This window comes from Macaca thibetana, chromosome 16, assembly GCF_024542745.1.
Source record: "Macaca thibetana thibetana isolate TM-01 chromosome 16, ASM2454274v1, whole genome shotgun sequence".
Classification (NCBI taxonomy): domain Eukaryota; kingdom Metazoa; phylum Chordata; class Mammalia; order Primates; family Cercopithecidae; genus Macaca; species Macaca thibetana.
This window is the reverse complement of record NC_065593.1, coordinates 24,482,672-24,499,338: the sequence shown is the minus strand read 5'-3', so window position 1 is coordinate 24,499,338 and position 16,667 is coordinate 24,482,672. Positions and strand designations below refer to the sequence as shown.

Here is a 16,667-nt window from a genome sequence, read left to right as displayed (position 1 = left end):
TTTATAAACGAGGTCATCTGTTTAGACCTTAAATGTTACCATATCTGTAAAGTGAAGATATGATCTCTACCCTGCCTTCTCAACCATGGCTGCACTTTGGAATCACCCGGGGAGCTTTGAAGAATATGTCTAAATCCCACCTTCAAGAGATTCCAATTCTATTAAGGTGCAGCCTGGGCACTGAGATTTTTTAAACCTACCACAAGTAATTCCTATGTGCAGCTAAGGCTGTGAATCCTTGGATTGGGGGATGGCTAAAAAAGCCCTCTATAGATGTACTTACAAAGATTAGTAGAAGTTAACGACAATCTAAATTGTTTTGTTTGTTTGATCATAACTTCAACTGTTTAAAAAAAAAAAAAAGCTGGTGGGGCGCCCTGGCTCATGCCTGTAATCCCAGCACTTTGGGAGGCCGAGGCGGGTGGATCACCGGAGGTCAGGAGTTTGAGACCAGCCTGGCCAACACGGTGAAACCCCATCTCTACGAAAAATACAAAAATTAGCCAGGCGTGGTGGCGCAAACCGGTAATCCCAGCTACTCGGGAGGCTGAGGCTGGAGAATCGCTTGAACCTGGGAGGCGGAGGTTGCAGTGAGCCGAGATCGCACCATTGCATTACAGTCTGGGCGACAATAGCAGAAACTCCGTCTAAAAAAAAAAATATATATATATATATACACACACACACACACACACACACACACACACACACGTATGTGAGTGTAAGCTCTGAATTTCCACATCACATAGGAAGTCTTTGATACATATTTGTTGCACTTGTGAATTTATGGCCTTTAAACTTTTTAAGATCTGTCAAAAACGGGTTTGAGGTACAATGTATAAAGCCAATCTTTAAGAGGGAGGACTTTTCTGTTGAAACATCCTCCTTTAGAGAAATGCAAGCCTTTCTCGCGCACCCCCGACTAGCTTCACTCCCTTACCGAAACACCGCTGTCTTGGAGGCCGCCGGATGCCCTAAAGGCTGTGACGCGCGCTGCGGGATCCGCGCGGGCGTCCCGAGATCTGGGGCGGGGCGCTGGCCGGGCCTACCCTCTCCGCTCTCAGGACCCGCCCACCCCGCCGCCCCGGACGCGGGTAGGGGCGGGCTGCTGGCGGTGCCCGTCAGTCCGGACTCTACTGCCAGTCCCGGGGCTTCGGCGGCTGCCTCCGCGCGACCCGGCGGGCCCGCCTCCACCGCCGGGTGCCCGCACCGCCTGCGCCTCGTGCCGGAGCAGAGCAGAGGCCAGGATGCGGAGTTGTGCACTTTGAGCCGGCCCCATGACCCTGAGCACGTTGGCCCGCAAGAGGAAGGCGCCTCTCACTTGCACCTGCAGCCTCGGTGGCCCCGACATGATTCCTTACTTCTCCGCCAACGCGGTCATCTCGCAGAACGCCATCAACCAGCTGTGAGTCCGCCGCGCGCCCTCCGCCTCCGCGAACGCTCAGAAAGTTTGGTCTTTCAACAGCCTCTTTCCCCAGCATCCTTGGGAACAAACAAGCAAGCGAGGGCGAGCGCGCATCCTGCGTGCCTGGAGGTCTCCGGGCGTCTGGAGGGAAGGATGCTGGGGCAGAACGATGGGGGGATTCATGGAGGCGGAAAGTGTCCCGGGGTGGGATTGGACGGAAGAATCCTTTGGGAGAATTTCCGGTAAACTTTGAGGGACTTTGAAAGTGCGAGTTGTCCGTGAGTAGTTGTGGTGACCGAGTGACAGCTGAGCCGTTTGGCACTTGGAAGACTGGGGTGAAGGGTGGTCGACAGAATCGGAAGCGGGAGTCCCTGTGGGTCCTGCTAGTGAGCAGCCTTCCATGATTATGGGTTTTGTTTGTTTTAAATAAGTTTCTGTTGTTAGCCATTTACAAAAAGAAAGGTCATTCTTCGCTCCTGCTGGTTGTAGTCTGGAGTGATTCCAGAAAGCTAGATTTCGGTAGTTTCTATTTTTTCTCCTCCTGTACTACTAATACGTGCTCACAGCCCAAACCTGCACGCACACCTTCATTCACCAAAGTGCAAGTGCATCTTTAAATCGTCGCTGTTTTTGAAGTCTCTAGAGAGTTGAAGTTCTGAGAAGTGTGTGTGCTGAAGCTTGTGGTTAATCTCACCTCACAGTTATCAAGTAGAGGAACTTTTCCTATTTAGATTCCATCCTTAAATCAATGCAGTGGTTTAAGGTTACTTAGCAGCAGTTTGGTCTGTGTTAGTGTATTGACACTCTTTCCAAGTGGCTTCAGAGGAGTCACCTGCTGAGGTTTTCCTAGACTCTGCACTTAAGCAAAGCTACTGTCTCCCTCCCAGGTCAACTTTTTAATGTCCAACAACAGAAACTTTACATTATCCCTTATTAAAGGTCTAGAGAATAGCATGTAAGGTGATTTCTAGATAATCGTATAACTAATTTATTATTTTCATAGATGGTTTGCCCTCCTAGCCTACCAAATAGAATTAAACTCGTTTGAGTTTCTTTTTTACTCCTGATTGATTCATGGTGGAGCTTCTAAAAAAATAGAAAAAAAATCACAAAAGTTGTTTTACTGCCCTGTACTGTAAAAGCTCCACAATTAAATAAACTGACTGACTTGCATTTTCCGTCTAAAAAGGGGAAGGGACATGGAGTGAAGGAGAAGTTAATGGGTGAATAATCTGACACTGATAACCAGTATGAAAATAATAGTGTTAACAGTACTTTAAAAATGGCAGTGGAAGCAACCCAAGTGTCCATGGATGGATGAATGGACTAACAAAATGTGGTATGTATGTATAGTAGAATATTATTTAGCCTTAAGGAAGGAGTCTGACATATGCTACAGTATGAATGACCTTGAAGATACTATTCTAAGTGAAATAAGCCAGTCACAAAAGTATAAAGACTATATGATTTCATTTATATGAGGTACCTATCTATAGAAGTCAAATTCAGAGAGAAGTAAAGTAGAATGGTGGCTGCTAGGGGTTGAGGGAGAAGGGGTGGGAAATTTGTATTTGAAGAGTACAAAGTTTCATTTGAGGAAGATGAAAAAATTCTAGGGATGGATGGTGGTAGTTGCACAACAGTGTGAAAGTACTTAATACCCTAGAAATATACACTTAAAATGGTTAAAATGGTAAATTTTATGCTATGTATATTCATGGCCAGTGAAAGTAATAGCAAAAACTGCAGTTACTTTTCACCAACCTAATAAGCATAATAAAAAGAATTTAAAAGGGCCTGGTGTGGTTGCTTATACCTATAGTCCCAGCACTTCGGGAGGCTGAGGTGCAAGGATCACTTGAGCCCAGGAATTGGAGACCAGCCTGGACAACATAGTGAGACTCCATCTTAAGAAAAATAGAAAAAATTAACCAACATGCCTGTAGTCTCAGCTACTCAGGAGGCTGAGGTGGAAAGATAGCTTGAGCTCGGAGGTTGAGGCTACAGTAAGCCGTGATCATGCCACCACACTCCAGCCTGGGTGACAGAGCAAGACCCTGTCTCAAAAAAATAAAAAAGAATTACAAAGGCCAGGCACAGTGGCTTACACCTGTAATCCCAGCACTTTGGGAGGCAGGAGGATCACTTGAGGCCAGAAGTTCAAGACCATCCTGGGTAACATACTGAGACTCTGTCTCTATGAAAAATTTTAAAAATTAGCAGAGTGTGGTGGTACACACCTGTAGTCCCAGCTACTCAGGAGGCTGAGGTGGGAGGATTACTTTAGCCCAGGAGTTCAAGGCTGCGGTGAGCCATGAGTGTGCCACTGCTTGCCAGCCTGGGTGGCAGAGCAAGACCCTGCCTCTTTAAATAATAATAATAATAAAATAATTTTTAAAAGGCCCCATGAGCCGGCCCCATGACCCTGAGCACGTTGGCCCGCAAGAGGAAGCTCATAAAATAATTTTTAAATTCTAAACTTTTTGGGGGGAAAGGAGTTGTGAATCATATTTTCTGGTCAATCAAGTCCAAATTGTTTTTCCTACTAGTTAGTGTCTTTGGGAAATAATTTGACATCAGTTTCTTCCACTGTAAAATGGGGATACAGTGGTTTTTACCCCATAAGATCATAAGAGATCATATATTTGGTAACACTTTGTGAACTGTAAATCTCTACACAAAAAGTTAATTGAAATTAATAACTAATAGCTGCCGTGTATTGACCACTTTCACTGTGCTGAGTTTAATGTACATCTATCTCATTTAATCATCATAGCAACCTTATGAACTAATTTGATCTGTTTATAAATAATGAAACTGAGGCTTAGAGAAGCTAAGTAGTTGCTCAAGGCCATATAGGTAGTAAATGACAAAACTGTCCTTAGAATCTAGATCTATTTCCTAGGCCACTGCCCTTAACCACTATAAAAATGGTATTTTGTCTTAGTAGTTGCAAGGTCACTTTTGAGACTTGGCAGTCTGAGGAATTGTCTTTGACTGCTGAAATCTTCAACTTCCTGAAAAAATATATTTGCTATACTGAGTTTTGCTACTAAGACAAACTTTTAAAGAATTTTTGGAATATTTGTCCTTTATTTTTGTCTCTATTTCCCTACTTCTTTTTTCTTTGTTTCTTGTTTTGTTTTGTTTTGACACAGGCCCTTGCTCTGTCACTCAGGCTGGAGTGAAGTGGCTTGAACACGTCTCACTTGCAGTCTCGACCTCCGGGGCTCAAGCAGTTCTCTTGCTTCAACTTCCTGTGTAGCTGGGACCACAGACACATGCCACCACACCTGGCTGATTTTTTTTTTTTTGAGACCGAGTCTCACTCTTTCACCCAGGCCGGAGTGAAGCGGCATGATCTCAGCTCACTGCAGCCTCTGCTGCCCCGCCACCCCCATCCCGGGTTCAAGCGATTCTCTTTTTTTTTTTTTTTTTTTTTTTTTTTTTTTGTAGAGACAGCGTTTCACTTTGTTGCCCAGGCTGGTCTCATACTCCCATTCTCAAGTGGTCCTCCTGCCTTGGCCTCCCAAAGTGCTGGGATTACAGGAGTGAGCTACTGTGCCTGGCCACTTCTTTTTTCTTTGAAGAGACTTGCTATAATATTCACTTCTTCCGAACTGTATTTGTTATTATTACTTTAGAGGTCATGTTTATTTAGCATTTATAATGTTGCGCAGCTCATCATCATTAAAAAAATTATTAGGAATCATTCTGAGTACACTACTAAACTTTATGAACTTAAATATACCCACTGTTAGCACCTAATAAAGAAGTTCTTAATTTGAGGTCCATGGTCACCTAGAGGTCTGTGGATTGGCTTCAAAAAATCGAACCCCTTGAGATTGTATGAAAATGTTGAGTAAATAAATATATTTTAAAATCAGATTCTCAAAGTGATCTGTGATCTCAAAAGAGATTAAGAAGCTCTTTCCTAAAGGGAAGTGTTATTTCTAAGACCTGATTCTGTAAACCGCAACTGCTGTGAGCATTTCCCTGTGGTACAGATATGGACATAACAACTAGTGGGAGCAGCTAAACAATTCAGATTTAGGGTCCTAAGTGAAGACTGACTCAAAAGATTTTGTATTTGCGGGGGGGTGCCTTGATACATGAGTACACTTAGCCCAGTGGTTCTCTTGTCACTGCTGAGAACCCACTCAAAAGAGGTTTTTGCCCTTTCTCATTTGCTACCCTCAGGTTTGCTGTAGGTTTAGAAACCAAGAAACAAGCTAGGCGGAGTGGCTCACGCCTGTAATCCCAGCAGTTTGAGAGGCCGAGGCAGGTGGATCACGAGGTCAGGAGTTCGAGACCAGCATGGCCAGCATGGTGAAACCCTGTCTCTACTAAAAATACAAAAAAATTAGCCAGGCATGGTGTCACGCACCTGTAGTCCCAGCTACTCTGGAGGCTGAGGTAGGAGAATTGCTTGAACCCGGGAGGCAGAGGTTGCAGTGAGCGAAGGTCGTGCCACTGCACTCCAGCCTGGGCGACAGGGTGAGACTCTGTCTCAAAAAAAAAACCACCAAGAAACAAATCCTATGCGAATTGTGTTAAAGAGTAAATTGGAGCCAAGGGCAGTGGCTCACACCTGTAATCCCAGCACTTTGGGAGGACAGGAGTTTCAGACCAGCCCAGGCAATGTAGCAGGACCCTGTCTCTAATAAATAGATAAGAGAGAGGATAGATGGGTGGTTGGGTGGGTGGGTGGATGGATGGATGGATGGATGGATGGATGGATGGATGGATGGGTAGTTAGATAGGCAGGCAGGCAGGTGTAGTGGTTCATGCCTGTAGTCCTAGCTAGTCAAGAGACTGAGGCAGGAGGATTGCTTGAGCCCAGGAATCAGGTTACGGTGTGCTATGATCGTGCCATTGCACTCCAGCTTGGGCAATAGAGGGAGACTGTCTCTCTTGTTTTGTTTTTTTTTTTTTTTTTTTTTTCCGTTTGTTCGTTTGTTTGTTTTTTGAGACAGAGTCTTGCTTTTGTTGCCCAGGCTGCGTCATCTCAGCTCACCACAACCTCCGCCCCCTGGGTTCAAGCGACTCTCCTGCCTCAGCCTCCCAAGTAGCTGGGATTACAGGCATGCACCACCACGCCTGGCTAATTTTTTTTTTTCTTTTACTGGAGATGGGGTTTCTCCATGTTGGTCAGACTGGTCTCCAACTCCTGACCTCAGGTGATCCGCCTGCCTCGGCCTCCCAAAGGTGCTGGGATTACAGGCGTGAGCCACTGTGACCAGCCTCTATCTCTTTGAAAATAAAATTTAAAAAAGTAAATAGACCAAAGTGAAATCCTGTGGACTCTCTTAGGAAGGAAAGTTTATGACTTTTGGAGCGTGGGCTTTTGGGCATCTATTTTGGCAATTTCATAGGCTCTTATTACTTTCAACTGTGTTATATATGATAGGCGAAATTATGGAATAGCTGGGGTATTACTGTATTTTATTGGTAATTATGTCATCATTATTAGATGAAGGTCTACCCTTGCCGCTGTATAAAACTCACCAAACATGGTATTATTTTTTACCTGTCAATGAAGAACATTAATAAATGATCAAAATCATTCCAGAAATAAACGATAGTTACTATTGTACTATTAAGTGTTAATTCTACTAGAAAAAATGTATATTGTAATCCCAGCACTCTGGGAGGCCGAGGCGGGCGGATCACGAGGTCAGGAGATCGAGACCATCCTGGCTAACACGGTGAAACCCCGTCTCTACTAAAAAAAATACAAAAAACTAGCCGGGCGAGGTGGCGGGCGCCTGTAGTCCCAGCTATTCGGGAGGCTGAGGCAGGAGAATGGCGTAAACCCGGGAGGCGGAGCTTGCAGTGAGCTGAGATCCGGCCACTGCACTCCAGCCCGGGCGACAGAGCGAGACTCTGTCTCAAAAAAAAAAAAAAAAAAAAAAATGTATATATGAGCAACCCAGAGTAGCATTTGGTCAGACTTCAAGAGTCTTGGATTAGACTGATGAGAATGATCGTAAAAAGTTCATACCCTTTGAGGGTCTGTACATGCATTTTAGTAAAACAAAAACCTGAACTTCTGAAAAATATGGAAGCCTGTATTATTTTTTAGAGAGCTATTATCCAGTCCCTGGGAAGTAGTCACTAAGCAAGGAGCCAAGGTGTTAGTGTTATCATTATATACTAAACAAGTGGCCATTTTTATGTCCTAAAAAGCCCAGGAAAGAGTACAAAATTGTTAGATAAAATGCTGGCAAAGACTACCATTTAAAATATTCCCGGCTGGGTGCAGTGGTCTGTAATCCCAGTTCTTTGGGAGGCCGAAGCAGGTGGATCCCTTGAGCCCAGGAGTTTAAGACCAGCCTGAGCAACACAGGGAGACCCTGTCTCTACAAAAAATTAGCCGGCATGGTGGTGCATGCCTGTAGTCCCAGCTACTTGGGAGGCTGAGGTGGGAGGATGGTGTGAACGAGAGAGGCAGAGGTTGCAGTGAGCCGAGATGGTGCCACTGCACTCCAGCCTGGGCAACAGAGCAAAACCCTGTCTCAAAAATAGATAAATAAAACTAAATAAAATATTCCCATTATGAAAACCTCTGATAAAAAAAAGTCTTGTCTTGAAACTAAGGCACTGAAACATTGCTTGATTTGCTAATGAGGTTACCTTAAGCTTTTTATACTTGACCTAAAACATTTTTATTTACTTGGTTCATATATGAACTTGACTTCCCAGAAGCATATCAGTGCTTTCTAAGGCTCAGGCTCAACAGTAGAGGAGCATATTGGATGTTCATCCAAAATGTGCCTTTTCATGAAATCAAAAGGTAGAAAGTCTTGTTTTTTATATTAGTAATAGTAGTAATGCTCTTTCAGTTCCACTTTGTAGTTGTACAAGGGTTTTCACATGAACTCATCTCCAAACTTAAGCTTGCATCAGAATCACCTGGAGGGCTTGTTAAAACACAAATTGCTACCCACAGTCCCCAGAGTTTCTGATTCTGTAAGTATAGGGTGTGACTGGAGAATTTGCATTTCTAACAAGTTCCTAGATGATGCTGTGATGATGGCCTAAGGACCCTGACTTAATTAAAGTCTTCCTCTGAGGCAGATTGGGCAAGTCATCGTCCACATTTTATAGCATAACAAACTAGAGAATCAAAATGCTGAAGTGATTTGCACAAGGCTACATGGCTTGATGGTAGAACTGAAACTAGAACCGGCAGTTTCTTGTCTCTGAATCCAGAGCTCCTATAGTGCTGCACTCACAGTTCTGATACACACATCTTTGTATACATATGTAAACATTTCTTTAGATAAATTTCTAGCAGTGGAATTTCTGGACCTAATGTTGTGTATATGTTAAAAATTTGATACATATTGCCAAATTGCTTTCTAAAAAGGCTTTACCGATTTGCTCTTAACCAGCAGTGTGTAAACATATCTTTCCCTATATCTTCACCAACCCCAATAATATTAATATTAATAGCAGATAAACCGGGCGCGGTGGCTCACGCCTGTAATCCCAGCACTTTGGGAGGCTGAGGTGGGGGGGATCACCTGAGTTCAGGAGTTTGAGACCAGCCTGGACAACATGGTGAAACCCCATCTCTACAAAAATACAAAAATTAGCCGGGCATGATGATGGGTGCCTGTAATCCCACCTACTCGGGAGGCTGAGGAGGGAGAATCATATGAACCCAGGAGGCGGAGGTTGCAGTGAGCCGAGATCATGCTGTTGCACTCCAGCCCGGGTGACTGAGCAAGACTCTGTCTACAAAAAAAAAAAAGGCAGATAATTTTTTACTGAGCATTTATTATCTAAGGGACACTGTTTTGAGCAGTGGATGTATTATTTCATTGTCTCTTCTTAACAACTTTATGAGTTAGATATTATCCTCAATTACAGAAGAGAGGAACAGAGAGGTTAACTTGTCTGAGCTTATCCGGCCAGGATGCATACACAGGCAGTCTGACTCCAGAGTCCCTGAGTCCCTGCTCTTAAATACCTCTCTATTTACAATTCCCCTTATTACTATGGAGGTTTAGCATCTGTTTATGTGATTTTTCTGTGATTTGAATGTTTGTGCTTCTGACCATTTTCCTATTGATATTTGGCTTTTTTCATTTTTATGTTCTATATATATTCTGAGTATGTGGCAAGAATACTTTCTCCCAGCCTATTGTTTGCCTTTTAACTTTGCATCCCATATAAAAGTTTCACGTTTTTATGTAGTCACATTTGTTGTATTTTATCTTATGATTTCAAGATTTTGCCTCTTGCTTTTTAAAAACCTCTTACCATTCATCCTCAGGATTATCAAAGTATTATTTTATATTTGTTCCAGCATGTTTACATTTTTAAATATTTAACTCTTTAAAACATCTGGAATTTATTTTTATTTATAGTGTGAGGGAAGAATCTAGCTTAACCGTTTTTTTCCAATTGGATAGTTATTCTAATACCATTATTTAATACATTCTTACTTCACTAATTTGAAATGCTACATATATATTAAATTCTTACATATGCTTGGAGTATACTTCTGTACTCTTAAGTTCTGTTCATGTTTTTCTGTTCATACACCAGTACTCATTTTACTTATTATAGATTTAGTGGACAAATGTATGCCAGTGCTTTACTTCCTTGTTAGTATTTTTCAGTGTCCTATTTTTGTTTATTTTATTTTCCAGATAAATCTTAGAATCAGCTTACCAATTTTCACTTTTAAAAATTGTACTAGGATTTTGATTGAAATTTTTCTGAATTAATTTTGGAAAAAATTAACAGTTTTACAAAATGAGCCTACCCAGTGAAGAATGTGATGTGTGGGTCTATTATTCACTGTTTTTTAAATGTTCTTCATTTAAATTGTACAGTTTTCCTTATGATAATTACACATTTCTTATTAGATATATTCATGGGCATTTTATAAAGTTTTTGTTGCTCTTGTGAATGAGCTCCACTTTCCCATGACATTTTCTAATTAGTTACAGCAGGTGGGTCATAAAACTATCACTTTTGATATTTGCTTTTATATCAGACCATCTTGCTAAAACTCTTACTTGGTTCTAATATCTAGTATATGTTTTTACTTGATTTTCTTGACTTTTCTTCATGGATGATTGTATTATCTGTAAATGCGTTTTGTCTCTCTGAGTGCAGTTATGCACCACATAACAACATTTTGGTCAATGACAGACCACATATACAGCAGTGGTCCCATAAGATTATAATGCAGATGAAAAATCACCTAGTGACTGTAGCTGTCATAATGTTATAGCATAATATATTACTCATGTGTTTGTGGTGATGCTGGTGCAAACAAACCTACATTGTATAAAAATGTAGCACATACAGTTATGTACAGTACATACTTGATAATAAGCGACTATGTTGCTGGTTTATGTATTTACTGTATTGAACATTTTATCATTATTATAGAGTGTACTCTCTTTTTTTTTTTTTTTTGGTGACAGAGTTTTGCTCTTGTTGCTCAGGCTGCATTGCAATGGCACAATCTCAGCTCACTGCAACCTCCATTTCCTGGGTTCAAGCGATTCTCTTGCCTCAGCCTCCCGAGTAGCTGGAATTACAGGCATGCACCACCACGCCCGGCTACTTTTGTATTTTTAGTAGAGATGGGGTTTCACTATGTTGATCAGGCTGGTCTTGAACTCCTGACCTCAGGTGATCCACCCACCTCAGCCTCCCAAAGTGCTGGGACTACAGGCGTGAGCCACCGTGCCCAGCCTAGGCTGTACTCTCTTTCTACTTAGAAAAGAATAGTTAACTGTAAAGCTGCCTCAGGCAGGTCCTTCAGGAGGTATTCTAAAAGAAGGCATTGTTATCATACACGTTGACAGCTCTATATATGTTATTGCCCTTGAAGACCTTCTAGTGTGGCAAGATATAGAGATGGAAAACAATGATCTTGGTAATCCTGACTCTTTAGGCCTAAGCTAGTGTGTGTGTTTGTGTCTTTAACAAAAAAGTTTCAAGAGTAAAAAAAAAAAAATACTTTTTTTTGTTGTTGTTGTGTTTTTGGTAGATGGTGTTTCACTGTGTTGACCAGGATGGTCTCGATCTCTTGACCTCGTGATCTGCCCACCTCAGCCCCGCAAAGTGCTGGGATTACAGACATGAGCCACCATGCCCGGCCAAAAAAATACATTTTAAAAATAGAAAAGCTTATGGAATAAGGATATAGCCTTGTACAGTAGCTTGTGCCTATAATCCCAGCTACTCTGGAGGCTGAGGCAGGAGGATCACTTGAACCCAGGAATTTGAGGCTGCAATGAGCTATGATTGTGCCACTGAAGCTGGGCAACGGAGGAGACCCTGTCTCTTATAAGAAAAAGGAGGAGGCGGATATAAAGAAAGAAAATATTTTTGTACATTTATACAATTTTTCTGTTGTTTTATTTTTATTTGTTTACTTTTTTTTTCTTTGAGATGGAGTCTCACTCAGTTGCCCATGCTGGAGTGCAGTGGCATTATCTTGGCTCACTGCAACTTCTACCTCCTGCGTTCAGGTGATTCTCCTGCCTCAGCCTTCCGAGTAGCTGGGATTACAGGTGCGTGCCACCGCGCTGGGCTAATTTGTATGTATTTTAATAGAGATGGGGTTTCGCCATGTTGGCCAGGCTGGTCTCGAACTCCTGACCTCAACTGATCCGCCCGCCTCGACCTCCCAAAGTGCTAGGATTACAGGCATGAGCCACCACTCCCGGCTAATTTTTCTGTGTTTTGAGCTAAGTATTATTACAAAAGAGACAAAAAGTTAAAATAATTAAAACATTTATAAAGTAAAAGAGTTACTGTAAGATAAAGTTAACTTATTATTGAAAAAAAAGAAAGCTTGGCTGGGTGCAATGGCTCAACACCTGTAATCCCAGCACTTTGGGAGGCTGAGGTGAGCAGATTACTTGAGGTCAGGAGTTTGAGACTAGCCTGGTCAATGTGGTGAAACCTTGGCTCTACTAAAAATTCAAAAAGCAATCGGGTGTGGTGGCGGGCACCTGTAATCCCAGCTACTCGGGAGGCTGAGGCAGGAGAATCTCTAGAGCCCGGGAGGCAGAGGTTGCAGTGAGCCGAGATCACGCCACTGCACTCCAGCCTGGGCAACAGAGCAAGACTCCATCTCAAAAAACAAACAAGAAAAAATAAGTTTTTAAAATAAATTTAGTGTAGCCTAAGTGTTTATAAAGTCCACAGTAATTACAGTCGTGTCCTAGGTATTCACATTCACTCACCACTCACTCACTGACACCCAGAGCAACTTCCAGTCCTGCAAGCTCCACTGATGGTAAGTGCCCCTTACAGGTGTACCATTTTTTATCTTTTGTACCACATTTTTACTGTTTACTGTGCCTTTTCTATGCGTAGATATGTTTAGAGATACAAATACTTAACATTATGTTACAGTTACCTACAGTATTCAGGATAGTAACATGCTGTACAGGTTTGTCACCTATGTGGTTATCCCATATAGCCAAGGTATATAGTAGGCAGTACCATATAGGTTTGTGTAAGTGTACTCTATGATGTTCGCACAATGATAACCTTGCCTAGTGATGAATTTCTCAGAATATATTCCTGTCATTAAGTGACGCATGACTGTATTTATAACTCTCATTGCTTTGGCTAGACCTTCTAATGTTAAATAGTGTGATACTAGTGGGCTTGTGTGAAAAGAAGGCTTCAGCTGAGGGCATTTCTTACTGTTGCTAATTTGCAAAGATTTTTCAGTTAGGTATAGTTATTGAATTTTATTGACTGCTTTTTTATATCTATGGAATAATATTTTCCCCTTTACTGGTAATGCAATGACACATTGAATTATTGAGATTGAATCATCCTTACATAACTAAACTAAACTACACCCTTTTTGCATTATTCATTTAACATATTGCTAGGCTTGGTTTACAAATGTTTAAGGTTTTTGCATTTAGGGATCTAAATATTTGTTGAATCTTTGATGCTGTCTTCGTCCAGCTTATGTTTGATTTACAGAATGATTTAGGTAATTTTTCATTTTTTTCTGTGCTCTGAAACAGCTCTGTAGTAGGATTATCTGTATTTTAAAGCTTGGAACCAAGAAGTTTTATTCCAAGTGTTTTTATTTTAGGAATTTTTTTTTACCATTCACATTTTTAAATTTCCATGTTCTCATTGAATAAATATAATTATCATCTGTGAGGCTCTTAAAATCTAGATCTTGTCTTCTACAGAAATGGACAAACATAACTGAATAATTGATAATTGAGTAATTGAAACCAGGCATTCATTTATGGTTTAAGGGCTTTTTTTTCTCTTTTTCATGGATAAAGAAACTAATATTAATATTAATATTTAAGAGAGGTATGAGATGCCTCTTTGATTTTAAATTAATAATGACTTTTTGTGGTTATTTTTGATCCTTAGAGAATATAGCCTTAAAATTGAATATTTTAAAGAAACTGATCAAATTGGTTTACATCTAGTGAATCTTCTGGGTGTTATGGCCTTCAAATGTGAAGGAACAGTTAATGATCCCCTGTCAAAGTATAAAGATGCATTTGTGTTTTTATTATTGTGGTAACTGTCTGTGGCTTTATCCACACTTGTGAGGCCGGGCGCGGTGGCTCAAGCCTGTAATCCCAGCACTTTGGGAGGCCGAGACGGGCGGATCACGAGGTCAGGAAATCGAGACCATCCTGGCGAACACGGTGAAACCCTGTCTCTACTAAAAAAAATACAAAAATCTAGCCGGGCGCGGTGGCGGGCGCTTGTAGTCCCAGCTACTCGGGAGGCTGAGGCAGGAGAATGGCGTAAACCCGGGAGGCGGAGCTCGCAGTGAGCTGAGATCTGGCCACTGCACTCCAGCCTGGGCGACAGAGCGAGACTCTGTCTCAAAAAAAAAAAAAAAAAAAAAAAAAAAAAATTAGTAGAGCAGTAATTAGCCTATAACTGAGGGGTATAAAAACAGAGTTCTCATCTTTGGCCTTCTTGGAATCATACTTAGCCAAGGTAACTGAAAAATAAATCTGCACAATGAAGATGAACAGGAATGATGAGGTAGTGATATGCTCAAGTCAAGATTTCTTTTTGATAAGTCTAGAATGGATTTCTTTTTTTCTAAATTACTACTATTTGCCTTTGTGCTCACCTGTATTTACTCCTGAAATTGGGAAATGTCTCTAGACTTAACACTTATAAACACTACCCAAAGCCAAATAACTACAGATATTGTCAGTCTCTGTTTCTAAGACCTTTTGGGTCTGGGAGTAAGAGAGGCTCAGACTGCTGTATTTGCTCACATCTCTTCTTGGGTCCTTCCTGTAAATGTGAGTCCTATTAATCTACCATATGTTAAACTGCCTTGGGGCTAAAGAACAGTGATGTAGATGTTATCACACAATTTCTGAATCTTTCACATACCTTTTCAATTTCTAAAGTGAAAGAAAAAAATCAGTATCCTATTTTTAGTTAGGGTTAGAGTTAGCTTTGCATTGTTGAATGATACAGGATGACTGCTGTATAACCAACATAAATAAGTTTACCTTAAAGAAATATGCTAAGAACATCAAGGCCTTTTTAGGTGTTCCTGTAATTTGGAAAGAATGTAGCCAATAATTTATAAATAGTTATTATTGCACACCAAAGGGCAAATTTGGGCTCACCTTTTTTGCATGTTGTGTGAATTTAACAACTTGTGTTTTCTGCATTAATCTATTTTTAGCGGGATATGACCCTTCTTTTAGTAATTCGAGGGATTTGGCTTAGTTACAGTTGGTAAAGCAACAAAATCCAGAGGTTTGAATCACTCCAAAATAAAGAAAAGCCTCAGTATTAGCCAATTATAAACTTTCTTAAAAAGTTGTAGCAGTTTAGGCTTCCAGGGTAGAAGAAGTAGAATTATTTGATTTTTTTTTTTTTGGTAATAAACTAAACTATTTAAATTGTTGTATGTGTTTGTTTGAGGATGGTATCTGCCTCATTTCAGGACATTTTGGATATCACGTGAGATAATTATTCACAAGAAAGAACAATAAAAATTCCAGTTATGGTTGTTACTTTTATTATCTGTACTTAATATTTATCCATCAAAATTTACATGGATATTTAATATCCTGAGCATTCTAATTGAGCATTCTAATTGTGGACTTTATATTGCTTGTCTTCTGTGGTGACTGTGTAAAAGTTTATGCTGCATATGGCTTTATCTGTTTGCAACTTAAGCAACACTTTAAGCATACTTCATCTCCCCAGCAAAAAGCTGGTCAGGTTTATGAGCTCAGCATCTTATCAGTGCATTTTTGTCTCTGCTGTTCTTTGAATTTTGTATCATAAAAACCAGTTAGTCTCCATGAGGGCTAAATTGAATGAGAGTTTTTTTTCTCTGATTTTAAATAAATACCACTTACAACAGAGCTCTTGAGAGATGCCATTTCTTCCGGACTCTCCTCTGTCCCATGTCCCTTTAAGTTACTCTTTCTCTTAATGTTAATATGCACAGTTCTCATGAACATCAAACATTTTAATTTCCCGTAATTGTATCATCTCTTTTTTTTTTTTTTGAGACGGAGTCTGGCTCTGTCGCCCAGGCTAGAGTGCAGTGGTATAATCTCAGCTCACTGCAACCTCCACCTCCCAGGTTCAAGGGATTCTCCTGCCTCAGTCTCCCTAGTAGCTGGGATTACAGGTGCCCACCACCACGCCCAGCTAATTTTTGTTTTTTTTTTCAGTAGAGACGGAGTTTTGCTATGTTGGTAAAGCTGGTGTTGAACTCCTGACCTCAGGTGATAGGCCTGCCTCAGCCTCCCAAAGTGCTAGGATTACAGGCATGAGCCACCGCGCCTGGCCTCATCTCTATTTTTAGGGGGAGCTTTAGTTTGAGAAGTTAGGGTTTCTGTGGTGGGGTGTGAATTCTCAATGTAAATCTTTCTTCCTAAGAGCTGAGTGAAATAAATGGATTCAAACAAATAAAACTGAATTCTTTGAAGTTCCTTTGACCAGACTTGATATCTATCATTGTGTTAATCCTACCTCTGTGATGCCCTTCCCTCTTCAATAAAATCTCATCCTTAATTCTTAAAGTATCCTGTTCCTTAAACACTCTCTTTAAAAACTCTTAAAAGATTTCTTGGGTCACATATTCAGAATAACTACTTGCCATTTGTTATTGTACCTAATAGTAATAGTGTAGTGTTTGAAATGAAACAGACCTGAGTTCCAGAGTTCATCATTTATTATCTGTGTGACTTTGAACATATTTTATAACCACCCTAAATCTTAGTTTCCTCATCAG

General features: G+C 40.9%; 2 protein-coding genes across 6 annotated transcripts in view; one reads left to right on the top strand and one right to left on the bottom strand.

The window, feature by feature from the left end:
• The window catches only part of SSH2 (slingshot protein phosphatase 2), a 306,380-nt gene that overhangs the window by 166,167 nt on the left and 123,546 nt on the right, over nucleotides 1–16,667 (top strand). For 2 of the 5 annotated variants that reach the window (XM_050763297.1, XM_050763301.1), the window contains exon 1: nucleotides 1,124–1,405. The exons of the other annotated variants lie outside the window; for them this stretch is intronic. In XM_050763297.1, coding sequence (XP_050619254.1) covers nucleotides 1,278–1,405 — 128 coding nt within the window. In that variant the 5' untranslated portion in view covers nucleotides 1,124–1,277. Of the gene's footprint in view, nucleotides 1–1,123; nucleotides 1,406–16,667 lie in introns of those variants that run through there. 5 annotated transcript variants of the gene reach the window in all.
• NSRP1 (nuclear speckle splicing regulatory protein 1) overlaps nucleotides 1–16,667 on the bottom strand; it is a 554,990-nt gene that overhangs the window by 427,322 nt on the left and 111,001 nt on the right. The gene's annotated exons all lie outside the window — the stretch shown is intronic.